At 44.7% G+C, this 14,645-nt stretch overlaps 1 protein-coding gene across 1 annotated transcript in view; it reads right to left on the minus strand.

The window, feature by feature from the left end:
• Positions 1–9,470: 9,470 nt before the first annotated feature.
• unc93a (unc-93 homolog A) overlaps positions 9,471–14,645 on the minus strand; it is a gene marked incomplete at both ends in the record, with an annotated part of 29,533 nt that continues 24,358 nt past the window's right edge. Inside the window, 2 exons of the mRNA XM_079753503.1 lie at positions 9,471–9,508; positions 13,214–13,465. Coding sequence (XP_079609629.1) covers positions 9,471–9,508; positions 13,214–13,465 — 290 coding nt within the window. The remainder of the gene's footprint in view (positions 9,509–13,213; positions 13,466–14,645) is intronic.

The following is a 14,645-nucleotide window of genomic DNA, read 5'->3' on the forward strand; positions in this document are numbered from 1 at the left end:
TAGCAGTGTAGTAGTGTGAGTGCAAATAAATGAAATATTTCCATTGTTTCCAACTGTTTCCAACCCTCTACAAATGCACACACATTATTTTGGGGTTGATGTGGCATAGTGTTCGACAAAACAACTGTAAAATTTGATCATTGTACCCAGTATCACTACGATGAAGCAGTGGATCAACAAAACACAACATACAGTATGTTTTGAAACTTTTGCATATTTATTGTAGCCATTGAAACAGGTACAAAGTATAGTTTTGGCAGTGCAAAAATTAAACTGTGTCTCAGACCATTTAGCAACTGTAGGAATCAATAGTGAAAAACTGATACAATAGATGTTTACAATGTAAACACAGTGAGGTTTATCCGTTCTTTGTAAGTTAACCTTAACTCAAAACAGCTAAACTCCACCAACTGGAGACCTCATCATCAATAATGATGGGCAAACTTAAAAGTATTTTCAGCCTCACAAAGAGATACTAAATAAATAAAAAGTACTTTCAGCCTCACAAACATAGTTAATGTTTAACAAAAATAATATTTCCTCCACTCTGGCCGTTTAGATAAATAAAACAACTGATGAAATCAATAATGGTGGATAAAGTGCTTTAGTAGTCTATGTTAGTATGTCTATGTCTATATCAGTCTTTTTCCATACATCTCCATCATTTGTTTAGCTGTGTCTGGGTTATAGACTGTGCAACAGACTTTGTAAAATCAAGCTTTCGTTGTTTGGCTGGAGTGGCTTCTCCTTCAGCGTCGGCGGAGCTGACGTTAGCAGCAGCATCACCTATGTTACCTTCAGGGTCTTTTTCAACTAGCTTGGTAGATGCGTGTTGTTTCTGAAGATGTTTCATTAGATTAGAATTGCTAGTTTTTGATGTGGCTAGAGTTTTCGAACCTCCACAAAGATGACAGGTCACCAAAATATTCCTTATGTCTTTTACCGTCAGAAAGGAAAAATAATGTGCATATTTCCATGAGAGAAATACAATGACTGGACCGTCGCCGATTGCCGCCATTGTTTTACTTGCGCGTCGCTGCGTCACATGACTCACGTCCGCTTCACGTCCACCACGGAAACTGCAGTCCTGGGTTATGCACGTGAAGTAACGAGTAACGAGCCTGTTTAAATCGCAGTAACGATAAACGCGTTACTGATTTTGACAAAGTAATTAGTTACAGTATTCGTTACCGCAAAAGTAACGTAGTTACTGTTACGCGTTACTTAATAACGCGTTAGTCCCAACACTGCCCATCCTTAGCCATTGATGAGTCTTCAGATGTAACAGATAATGCCTAGCTTTTGGTTTATGTGCGATTTTTTCATCAAGACAAGAAAGAGATTTGTGAGGACCTGTTGGGTCTAACACCACTTGAGACACACACAAGACGAGAAGATATTTATGAGGCTATTAAGGAGATGCTGTCAAAGAGGGGGATTGATCTAACAAAGGTTGTCTCATTCACTACAGATGGGGTACCTATTTTGCTTACTTGAAATGTAGGCTTAGTGTACCTGTTTTGCTTACTTGAAATGTAGGCCTGGTGTACCTGTTTTGCTTGCTTGAAATGTAGGCCTAATGCACTTTGTGTTTATTTGAAGTGTAGGCCTAGTGTTCCTGTTCTGCTTACTTGACATGTAGGCCTTATGCACTTTTTATGTTTACTTGAAATGCAGGCCTAATGTACCTGTTTTGTTTACTTGAAATGTTAATATGCGTTACTTTGTCTTACTTGTTTTTCATGGTTAAAAGTAAGCTATTTGGAAATTGAAAATGAATACATCTGAAATTATAAGGAAATATGCCGTGTTGATTGTATTTGACAAAAGTAGGCTATTAGGACGTGGTAGGTTAGAGGTTCGGACCTTTCTTGGAAGGAATTTTTAGTAACTGATCCTTTTTCAATTTTAATTGAAGACCCCTGGTCTATAGCATATAACCACATTGTCTGATTACAGTTTAATTCATTTTTAACAATTTACCAGCTCTCGTTTTGAAGAATAATCACCGCGCCATTGGTTTCAATGGGAATCGCGACGGTCTATATTTTCAACATAAAGTGTACAGATTTATAAGTCATAATTCATCCCATCCTTTATACCACAGATACTATAGGGCAGTGGTCGGCAAATAGGGGCCCGCGGGCCAATTTTGGCCCGCCATCTATTCTGTCTGGCCCACGAGATGACGTTAATTTGATGTAAAAAAATAAATAAATAAAATAATTAATTTAAATTTCAATTTTTTTTGGTGAAAATAGGCTACCTGAAATAAATAGCCTATTTTCATCATTAGTTTCTAACCCCTCTACCGTCTCAGCAACTTTTTACTGTCTATGTGTAGCAGTTGGGTACTCTCTCTCGTTGCGTTGTGAATGAGACGATGAAACCATTGGCAGCCAGCCGTTTATTCTGGTTATATTTTCAACAGGGGAAAATCATGGATGAGAACCCTTAAAATGGCAGCCTCTCCCAGCCGGGGTACATGTTGACTGAGGAGAGGAGCCAGCAACGCAAGATTCCACCCCCACATTCCGCTAGAGGGAGCTCTAGCACTCCCACCACCACAGCCAGTGCAAGGATCTCGCTGGCAATGGCAAGTGGGAAGCACCAACCCCGCTACACTCCCCTCCACTGATTTCCACACTACAAGTGCTGTGAAAAACCTTGAAACAAACCATATCAGGCACAGAAAACAACAAACAAATACACAGTGAATGACAAAACAAAACAAAAATTCAGCATTGTTCATACCACAGGTATCAAGCATTCAAGTCAGTGACCATCCCTGAAGAATTAGAATGAGGAAGGGCTGCAAAACCTTCCAACACCCACAGGAAAAACATGCCAGTTTACATGTTAGGCTACCTGATACCACATAATTTACACAGTATAATCGACAACCACCTGGACCCACAACATCTTAGGTCACACAGGTTCCCGTAACCATACAAAGCTTTACCTCTTGTGAGGAGAAAAAATAATAATAAATACAAATAAAACACCACTTTAATCTATACAAAAAAACAAGATCCACAAACATTAGAACCCAGCAAGAACTTTCTGGTGCATATTTTGGACGAGCCTGATTACAGGTCTAATAACCCTCCCATATCTAGATCTCACCTCACTTAGCATTATACCACTGCCAGCAGTAGAGGGCTGAGGATGCTGTACCCTATCTACAGCCACCTGGGTCACCTTCAACAGAAGACTGCAAATCAGGTGCTGACACAGGGGTAAGTTGTAAGTCAGTCTGGTCCGAAGGACAGTCAACGTCAGCTGTCAAGTCAGGTGGAATTGTCCAATGATCTGTATCCACAGGTAAGTCACAGGAGATAGTCTGGGCTGGAGGGACAACAGTCTCCTCCAGATCAAGAGGTGCGTCACAAAAGAAAGTCTGGACAGGTCCGTCAGCCGACAAAGTATCCAGTGGATCTCCATTTGACTCTGGGAGTCATGATATCCGAGAAACAGTCCTGTCCTCTGGTTCACAATCAGGAAGGACGGCAGAGCCCATATCGCCATCCGGCAAGGAATCATCTGTAGCACCAGCAGAAAGGTCACTCACACAGGAGCCGTCATCTTCAGACCCAGGTGGTATAGGCAAGAAGTTGACAGGCATTATCAAATTTCTATGGACCACCTTCTCTCGATCCGTTGTACAGTTCTTGATCTTGAAGGTGTGTGTGTTTTTGTGTTTCTCCACAACAGTGTACAAGTGATTGTCCCAGCGATCAGCTAACTTTCTCTTTCCACGCTCTCCTTTGTTGGCTAAAAGAACCCTGTCTCCAACTTCCACAACTGCGCCCTTAAACTTCCTGTTGTATAAGGCAGCTTGCCTCTGCTGCTGTTTAGTGGAGGAGGTCTGAGCGGTTTTTATGGCCTCTGCCAGGTCACGCCTGAGACGCTGCACATAGGCGTCATAATCCACCAGCTGATCATCCTGAAGGACAGACCCAAACAACAGTCGACTGGCAGCCTGGGCGTCCGCCCAAACATCAGCTGAAATGGATCAAACCCTGTGGTTTCGTGCACTGTGGCATTATAGGCGAAGGTGAGACATTTCAGATGCTGCGGCCACCTGTGCTTGGCCTTGGGCGGCAGGGCTCTTATCATACCGCCAAGGGTGCGATTGAATCTCTCAACAGCTCCATTGCCCATGGGGTGGTACGGGGTGGTGCGCGACTCCTGGACACCAGCGGCAATGAGCATCTCGGCTATAAGACTGCTTTCGAAGTTGGCACCCTGGTCTGAATGGATGCGTTCAGGAAAGCCTTATACACAGAAGAAGTTGTTCCAGAGTTTATTTGCGACAGCTTTTGCTGACTGGTTTGGACAGAGGTACGCCTGGGCCAGTTTGGTAAAACGGTCAGTAACCACAAGCACATCAAGTGACTTGTTGAAAGAATCTTCAGCTGACCAAAAGTCAATACAAACCAACTCGAGAGGCCTAGATGTCGTTATGCTCTTGAGTGGCGCCCTGCACCCCCCCCCCCCCGACTCAGGAAACTTGCTAAATACACAGCGGTGACAGCACCATACATATTCCTTCACATCTCCCTCCATGCAGTGCCAGTAGAATCTCTGTCTAGAGAGGTAAAGCGTCCGTCTCTGGCCTTGGTGACCGGGCTTCATCATGCACATCTCTGAGGACCTCTTCCCTCAGGACTCCGCTTTGTGACAACATCTTTTGAGACGCGATAGAGCACGCCTGTTTTGATGGTAAGTTTCGCCCAATGCCTGTGGAGCCTCAAAGTGTCAGCTGACTCATGCCCACGCTCAGGCCTTGATGGACGTCTCTGCCTCCCCACATAATGGAGCACCCGACTCAAGCAAGGGTCTGCACGTTGTGAATCCATCAACGTCTCTTTAGGCAAAGGACGGATGTCAGAAAGCTTGCGTGGTCAGATGGATTGCACAAGCTGAGGGAGGAGAAAGGCATGGGGAGGCACATGCTCTTGGTCCAATGACCGCTCTAAGACGGCAGAGACGGCCTGATTGGAAACGGTAGGGCCCAAGGACACTGCCACAGCATTGCTGGGAGATGGCATGACTCTCGGGTTGCAGGACTGATGACACGCATCCTGCACACTGTCAGGATTCAAGGCGTTTGCCTCTTCCATGAGTGCACCATATGGGACCTTGGTGAGACGATGAAGCACACTGGGCTGTACAAAAGGCTCCCGGCTGAGGGCGTCCGCCACAACATTCTTAGGGCCGGGGATGTATCTTATTTCGAAGTCGAATGGAGCGAGCTTGGCCACCCATCTCTATTCGCAGGCATCGAGTTTAGGCTTACTCAGAATGTAGGTCAATGGATTATTGTCCGTCCATGCCGTAAACGTGTGGCCTCTCAGCCAGTGGCGGAACTTGTCACAGACAGCCCATTTGAGCGCCAGGAACTCCAACCCGTGCACTGGGTAGCGAGACTGGGCATAACTGAGAGATTTACTGGCAAAAGCAATCGGAAGCGCTACACTATCACCCTCAGCCAGTTGAGATAACACAGCACCTAGACCATTGGAGGAGGCGTCGACAGAGAGCAGAAAGGGCCTACTGAAGTCTGGATGAGCTAGAGCAGCATTATCTAGCAAAGCTAGTTTTAGCCTCTTGAAAGCCTCTCCATACTATGCTGTCCAGTAAGCAGAGGTAAGTTTCCTTGTTACAGGCGGCCTCCTTTTCCCCTTACTGTAACATGGTTTCTTCACTCCAGAGGTAAGAGCAAAGAGGGGCTTGCTGATCTTAGAGTAGCCCTCAAAGAATTGTTGGTAGAACCCTACCATACCAAGGAATTACCTTATCTTGGTGGGAGATGGGGCATTGCAGGATTCATCCATCAAGTCCTTCTCACTGAGATTTACAATGGCCCTGACCTTCTCAGGGTCCGTGGCAATGCCATGTTCGTCAATGATGTGCCCCAAAAACCTCACAGATGGCCGCAGGAGGTGGCCCTTTTTTGGAGCTAACTTTAGATTGTGCTCCTTCAATCTCTCAAAAAACATTTCCAGTATTTGCAAAGCTAGCTGTTCGTTAGCAGCAAAAACCAAAATGTTGTCCAAATAGCAGAGGAGGCTAAAGAAGTTTTGGTCACCAAAAATAGCCATCATCATCCTCATGAATGTTGCCGGGCTGTTGCACAGACCCTGCGGGAGTCTGTTGTAGTCATAAAGCCCAAATGGAGAGGTGAATGCAGTAAACTTCTTACCTCCCTTTTGTACTTCCACATTGTAGTATCCCGAGGTCAAGTCCATGGTCGAGAAAAATGTATTTCCGTCAGCCTTGGTGAGGCAGGGGTTGGGCGTCTTTGACGGTACGCACATTCAGCCAGCGAAAATCCGTGCAGAGACGCAAATCGCCTTTCTTTTTCCAAACTAGGACAAGTGGCGATGCATACTCACTCGCAGATTTTCTTATGGTCTCTCGTTCCTCCATTTCATTCAAAGCCATCTGGAGCTTATCATAGTGAGATGGAGACAGTCGACGATACGGCAGCCTGAAGGGTTTGCTGTCACTCAGGCGGATGCGGTGGACAAACCCTTTTGCTGTACAGCAGTCCATGCTGTGGCGAGAGAAGATGGATTCATACTTTGTCAGTAGATCAACTAGCTTTGCTTTCCAGAATGGAGACAGGCCAGCTTAGTCAATGTCAATGTCCTGCAGACCCAAGGCGTGAAGGGCTGACCTAGAAAGCTTGGGCATATAACGCTCAGTCAACTGTCAAGCTCTTCTCGCTACCCGTGTCAGTCAGGTCAGTAGTCTTGGCAATATTACATTTAACACTGTCAGTCTCGTCAGTCATGTACAAATAGTCATTGTCAAAGTCCTCAAGTGCCACACAGGGGGACACGTCAGCAATCTTGCATTTCCGTTTTAGAGTCACATGTTTATCGGAGGGGTTAATAATTCATCGGGACCCAACCATCGCCCCAGAGTGGCGTCACCAGTTGCCCTACCATGATGGTCCGTGGCACTGCACGTGACTGACTTGGTTCCACTACCAGTGTGCTTCCAGCAGAGAGGCACACATGACTAGGCAAACGCCCCCACACTAAGTGTTCTCTCATAGGCTCTAAAGTCACAGCATGCTTCAGTTTGACTGTGCCCACTTTTTCTGGGATCTCATCGCCTCTCCATCCCTCCACAGTGGCCAACAGCTGCAGAAGACCTTCCTCCTTGCCAGGTGCCTGAGGTGAGAGATGCTGCCTCCCCGAAACTTCCAGAGTGCTTAGCCATACGAATAAGGTGTTTAATAATGTTGCTGCCTAGAATTAGATCATCGCTTTTACCATCCACAATAAGTGTGGGCACTGAGATCTGGCAGTCATGGACTTTCAAATGCAGATCGCAAACACCAACAAGACTAGTCTTCAATCCTCCACAGCCAATCAGCACAACTGACGTCGGGGCAACAGAGTGAGGGGAAATAACACCTGCGTCCTGCAGCTTTGGAAGTAAGCTTGAGCTCAGAGAACAGGCCATTGTTACCGCTGGGGTTTATGTATGCTGTATGTTTGTAGGCATGTCTTGTTTGGTTCTGTTTTGTGGCGTTTTTGTCTCCCTCCTGTCACTTTTCTCAGATCTACCCCTGGTTTCAGTCACCATCATTCACCCCACCTGTTCCTGATCAGCAATCAAGCTTCCCCTCACCTGATATATAGTCCCCTTTGTGTTCAGTTCGGGCGGCAGTTTTTGGGGATCAAGTGAGGACAGGAGGATACCCTGGGCTCTACATCTTGCATCACGTAGGTTTACCTGTTGTTACAACCCTAGATTAGAGTGTGCACCACCCACTGCATTTTTGGGTGCTTAGCACCTGTCAAGGGGGGGGGGGGGATGGGTTATTATTTCTTTTTCTTTACTTTGGTGCCACTGTTAGTCCTCCTTGACCCCTGGGTTGCTTGTTTTTTTGTGTAAATAAATATTATTGTTTGATACCTGGTTCCACGGTTTTGTGTCATTGCACCCTCACCCTGCGTCTGTTGCCTTATGTTGCGCCCTTCTAATGAGTCAGCACCAGGGGGCGTAACACTGACGTCGGGGCAACAGAGTGAGGGGAAATAACACCTGCGTCCTGCAGCTTTGGAAGTAAGCGTGAGCTCAGAGAACAGGCCATTGAACCACTGTCCAACATGGCACGCAGCTCCACAGCATCATGAATCACCACACTTATGTAGAAAAGGTTATCTCTTGCAGTCAGTCTCTGCGTGTTCTGCAAAATTAAAGTCGAATCACTGTCTGTTGATGCACAAGCATGGGAAAAAACAGACTGAATATCATCATCATCATCATCATATGGGGATATGCCAGATGACCCTCCACCAGACCCCTCCTCGCGTGGGCCAGCTAGTTTCCCTGCTGTGTGGGCGGGCCGGCCAGGGCAGTGGGTGAACCAGAAGCAGGTGGGGCTGAGCAAGTGGCAGCTTGATGCCCAGCAGCATGGCAGCAAAAACATAGACGCTCGCTCCGATAGTGGGAAGCACTGTCATGGTCGTCGCAGCCACAAATGGCGCATGGCCCCCGAGCCCGGGTGCGATCGACATGTCTCAGTCTAGGCTGCCTGTAACGCTGTGGAGACTCCCATTAAAACAAACGCTCCAGCAGAGTGACAACATGCTTGAGAGCGTGACTCTCACCTGACGCCGGTCCGCTGGTCACGGCAGGTTGGGCAGGAGGAGGAGTCACTGCAGTCTGCTCGTGGCTATGCACAGCATCAACAACCTGAGAATATTGCAGGCGGTCTGTTGGACGTTCAGCTGAATAGCGCTCCTGAAGACGTTTTTTGTGATGGTGCTCATCAAGCCGTACCTGCACATCCATGGCAGTCCACTCCTCCAGTGGCCTACAGCTGAAGACCAGAGACAGTTCTCGATCGGGACAGTGAGTGATGAACATGAAGGTCACTTCCTTAGAGGAGTTATCAAGAAGTTTTGCCGTGCCTTTTCAGCCCATCCATAGCGGTGTCGAGTGCTTTGTTAAGCCGGATCCAATAATCAACAGCACTTTCAGTCGGTAAGGGCTTTGTGTCATAAAACAACAGTTTTGCACGAGATTAACACAAAAACACGTATAACCTCACAAGATGGTCGGCTGCAATTATATCACTAGGTTGGAAGTTTCCCTTTTTACTTTTTATTACTGAACCTGTCTACTCCAAACAGTACGGGGGACTCACTGCACAGGCACGTAGTCGATGTCCACGACACCGAATGAGCCTAAAACCAGATGATGAAACCATTGGCAGCCAGCCGTTTATTCTGGTTATATTTTCAACAGGGGAAAATCATGGTGAGAACCCTTAAAATGGCAGCGTCTCCCAGCCGGGGTACACGTTGACTGACCATTTGCATGAAAATAAATGCATCACACAAAACACTAAACATTAAACGACCCACTAAATATATATCTGAATGAGCATGGTGGCATACCTGGTTATATTTTCAACAGGGGAAAATCATGGTTGAGAATCCTTAAAATGGCAGCCTCTCCCAGCCAGGATACTCGTTGACTGAGGAGAGGAGGCAGCAACACAAAATACCACCCCCACATTCCGCTAGAGGGAGCTCTAGCACTGCCACCACCACAGCCAGCTCAAGGATCTCGCTGGCAAAGGCAAGTGGGAAGCACCAACCCCGCTACATATGTGCAGTGTAACAGTGGTCACACAGCGCGGTTCGGTCCTGCACACGCCCAGACTCCCGTTACATCAGCTATCGTCATGATCTCTATAGTAACACTGATAAACATAACCCAAGTTCGCGGGTTAACAGTTCAATAACCAACACGTTGCCTGGGCCGCTGTCACGGTGCCCGCGGTTCCCGGGCCATTCATTGGCGGGGCACGGCGGGAGATGCGGGAGACGCAGGAGTGCCGTGCCCTCGGTTCCCGAGCTGCCTGCGTTGCCTGGGCTGCTGTCACGGTGCCTGCAGTTTTTGGACCATTCATTCATACACAGGGCACGACGGGAGACGCGGGAGTGCCGTGGCCTCGCTCACGGTGCCCGCGGTGCCCACGGTTCCCGGGCCATTCATTCATTCATTCATTCACAGGGAAAAAGTTTACATAACAGACATAAAAGAGAAAACTTACAGTTTATTAGTACATGGTATAAAGATAAATGTGAGCCTTTGATTGATATCCAGACGTTTTTTGCGGAGACACATTCCTGTTCCCCACCTGTATTGGAGTGAACGGAGATATCTACTTCTGGGCCCCTTGAATCGAGGGACCCGTCCACAGCCCGCTTAAACAGCTGCAATAGAGCGGCAAAGTCACACCCCTTCCGGTAGAGCCCAAGGGACCTATGAGGACCTAATGTTTGTGGATTTAAATAAGAATTTTTCATGCAAAGAAAACAAAAGAAAATTTGTGAAGAAGTTTGATAATGTTAGGTTTTGTGTGAGGCCGCATTGTGAACTACAGCTCTTCACTGCTCTCGATGCTAATGATATATATGTCACCAACCGCACTTGGAACTCCAGTACAGACATGGCGATCTCTGTGCTCCACTTCACCGCTTTTTTCCAAAGGGAGGATAAAAGCATCGAAAGAGGTGAAAACCATTATAAGTCGGGGCATGTGGAGAGTTTCAGTTATACCGATGGGGAGATTGTCGGTCTTGTCCACGCCAGTCGCAGGGAGCGTGACGGCACATACGAGACATGTAGTCTTTCTCATTGTGTTTTCTCTACAGCCTTTAACTGAACAATTGCACAATAAACGGTCAAACTCTTGACATGAAAAATTATCATTTAAATCCACAAACAACGTATGTGTAATCCGGGGCATATAAAGACTGGGACCAGAAGATAATTACTTTCTCTCCATTGAAACCCATTCATACTTTTTGATCTCATAGGTCCCATGGGCTCTACCGGAAAGGGCGTGACTTTGCCACTCTATGAGGCCACTTTGATTTGTGATCTCACCGGGCGGCACTTGCCTGATTGCGGCACGTGAGGTGAGTGAGCACGGATGAGGCGATAAAGGTCCGTGATTTCCCAATAGTATCCAGCTGCAGCCCCGGAGAACAACAACCCAGGCGCGACGGAAGTACTCTGGTGTGACGGAAGTGATTTATTTGTGAGTCTGTCAATATGCTTAATATATTGAGTAATATTCATGTTAACTCTCACTTACTTTTATGAACGAAGTGCAGCAAATTTTTCAAAAAGGGCACGGTATTATTATATTAGAATTTGGCGAAAAGTAAGTAAACCACAGCACAATAGAGAAGAAAATATTTAAAATATTGTTGCAAGTGGCCTGTATGCATCTCCTTCACATGGTTTTGCAAAGCTGTACATGTCTTAAAGATATTGATGTGGATGGTTCCAACATTCTCATATATTCTCGTTTTTTACATTTCTCACAGTACAAATATGTTTTTGAATGAGTTTCTGAATGTTTCTGATATGTAATTATAATTTGTAAGCCCATGTTGCAAATATAACAACCCAAAAAACATTTAAAATGTTGATGCATGATTGTGGACTATATGGAAATAGTACAATTCCAGGTCTTCTGGAAATGTTTTTGGTCACTGTGTCATAATTCAGCTTAATTTTTAATATATTGTTACTTAAAGCACACTCATTAACGAGAAAATGTCAAACTGGCACTGCATGTTGAAAAGGTTGCTGACCCCTGCTCTAAACTATGGGCCGTGTTCCCCATTAACTTTTACCTTCCCGCCTACGATGCCCACAAAACATTTGATAGAGTAATTCAAGCATTACGGACCAAAGGGTTACATATTAAACATTATAGTTACATGAAGTTACATATTATACATTAGTTATATGAAGTGAGGTCTTTCATTAAAAACCTTTCATCGCCTTGTTTATTAACCTGATCTTAAATCACCATGACTTGCCATATGTGTTTAAGAGATGAGCCCTGTGTAGGCAATATTCATTTAAACAGTAAAACATGCATCTGTAATAGTTAACAATACCCCTTTATTTGCTGTACAGTCATACTCATACAGCTGGTAGTCTCTGATTTTAACCGGGGTATGAGTTACTTACTAAATTGAAGCCTACAGAACACACATTCTAAAGCCACAGAAGAGGGACCACAGGGGTTGGGGCAGATGTCTCTATAAGGGGCCATTTATATGTAAATGAGGCGTTTGGGGTTCATCGGAATGGAGGCATTAGTTTGGCCAGGTAATATCAATAGTGAACATAACATTTGGCTCCATTGAAACAATATTAACCTTATATTCTTGCACAATTTATACTTAAAGTTAACCTTACTTATACTTATTATCTAAGTGAAGAGAAATAGAGAAATTGACCTATGTCATTGGCTACAGGGGGATCTTCGTCTGAACACTCGTCTGTCCGAGTGTTCTCCGGTCAGCCCAGGACCCTCTGAGTTGTTACGAGTGACAAAGGGACTCCCCCCTAGTTGACCCGGTTATTCTCTACTATAATCCAAACATTTGGCAGAGATATCTTTTTAAGCCCTCATCATCTACCATAATGACAAAATGGCTTGGAGCCGAATCGTCAGAAGGCAAAAAGAATTTGTGCAGTGAGATTTTTTTTTCTCCGTCTTTTAGTCAAATAAATAAGCAAATCCAATTTGTTCAATTTATTGAGCATTTTAGAAGGAAAAAAACTCATTCAGTCTTTGCATTTGAAACAAAACGTTTACAACAATACCCCATTTTAATGGGGTATTGTGCGGGGGCTATGTTCTTAGTAATGAGGTATTTTTTATTTGAGCAAGGTGTGCTGTCATGCACATTTGTTTACATTCTAATGGCTTAGTTGACCAGTCAAGTTGCTCGTTCAGAACTACCCATGGTATAATTTAAAGATCATAGTGTTGGATCCTTTTCCTTTGTCCCTATTCAAAGGGTACATAAAACATATTTTTTATACATAAAACAATGCAACACAACCAACAGGGTTGTGAACTGTTGTGTGATATAATAATATATAACATAGCAAGCACAAATATTATCATACAATTCATACATACACAAAAATTATGAAATCTGAAGATCATAGCTGTAATATCTAGACAAAAAAGGTATTCAGGTCTAATGTCACACATCTGTGTTTTTAAGATATTAAAATACAGTTGCTAGGGAACACACAATGTGGCCCCCAGGGATTGGACCTTGATGTTGATACCTAATTTAGAAAGAACAAAGTGTTCTTTAAAGACTCAACTCAGCAATTATAAATGTTGAGCCACCTTGGTTGTCTTCCTTGTCGTTTGAGTAGACACCGTCTTCAATGGGCGCGGTGGGGTTCTTGTTTTCTACATACTCCACAACGGGGTAGGTAACAGCCGTGAGCAGCAGGACAAAGAGCAGGATGTACAGTTTGGTCTCCAGACAGATGAAAGTGCTGTAGGCAAAGGCAATGACAAAGCCCAGAGACTCCCACATGCGGTAGTTGGCGAATGCTGCCTCCTTGGCCCTTGGAAAAAGGACTCCGTAGAGGGCTGAAGGGAAGCACAAGCAAAAGACAGGAGTTGTCACCTGAAGGGCCAAATAGCGTTGTGTATATATATATATATTTTCAGAGCATTACATGAGCAGCATTTATAAATATGCATTTATTTGTAAGCGAGTTAAAGTGCATTTAACAATGCAGATACTACCTCAAAATTTACACAGAATCATGTGAATACATAAAGTTCAGAGAAAATGTAGCACTTAAAATAAACTACTAAAATCCTAATATGTTATAGCAGTGCATTCTGGAGGAGATGGCTAAGAGCCAAATGTGAAACTGAAAGCGTAGATTGACCTTGTTTCCTGTTTTCATTTTCTCACGTCTCGCCACAAGTCTACAAAGGGTTCAAATTTGATTTCAGGGTTCTTAATTCATCAGCCGCAGTAAGAATTTGCGGAAGGCATATCAAGTAAAAGTATACTTTTACTTTTTAATTCAAGTGTCCAAATGGTGCGATATCTGTTCGGATTATGATAAATTGTAGTGTTTTGGAGGCATGGGTTGTTCAACGACTAAAATAGGCCATCACTCTTTGCAAAGAAAGTTGGTATCCAAAATGAAACTGTTGCGACACAACTGCACACCTTCATGTTATCAAAAGCAACCTATATGCACGTACAGTACTGCATTGCAAATAAAATAATGTATCGAGATGAATGATCAATACATATAACAGATGTCGATAGAGATACAATAGATGCAGTAAGAACACTGTTGAGAAATGCAAATTGGCTGTAACCTCCGCCATGTCTTACAACTTGACAGTATCCATGGTGACTATGACAAACATACCCTAAGGTGATTGGTTAAACAGATTTATCTGCTGGTGAGCCGGAAAAGAAAATCAACCTTGCTGCTACAAAAATTTTGGGCCCTATTTTAACGGTCTGAAATGCAAGTGAGAAGCGCCAAGCGCAAGTAGCTTTGTGGGCGGTTCTATGGTGATGTCGCTAGTTAACCGGCGCAAAAAATGACTCTTGCACCCGGCCCAAATCTAAAAAGGGTTGGTCTGAAGTAGCCTAATTACCCGTAGGTGTGGTTTGGGCGTAACGTGCAATAAACCAATGAGTACCAGCTCCCGGACCCTTTAAGAGTCATGAGCGCATTTGAATCTGACGAGTCGATATTTTGACAGCGCGTCTGCAGTCTCCGATGAGACAGATGTT

The sequence above is a fragment of the Pollachius pollachius genome, assembly GCF_949987615.1.
Source record: "Pollachius pollachius genome assembly, chromosome: 16".
Lineage (NCBI taxonomy): Eukaryota > Metazoa > Chordata > Actinopteri > Gadiformes > Gadidae > Pollachius > Pollachius pollachius.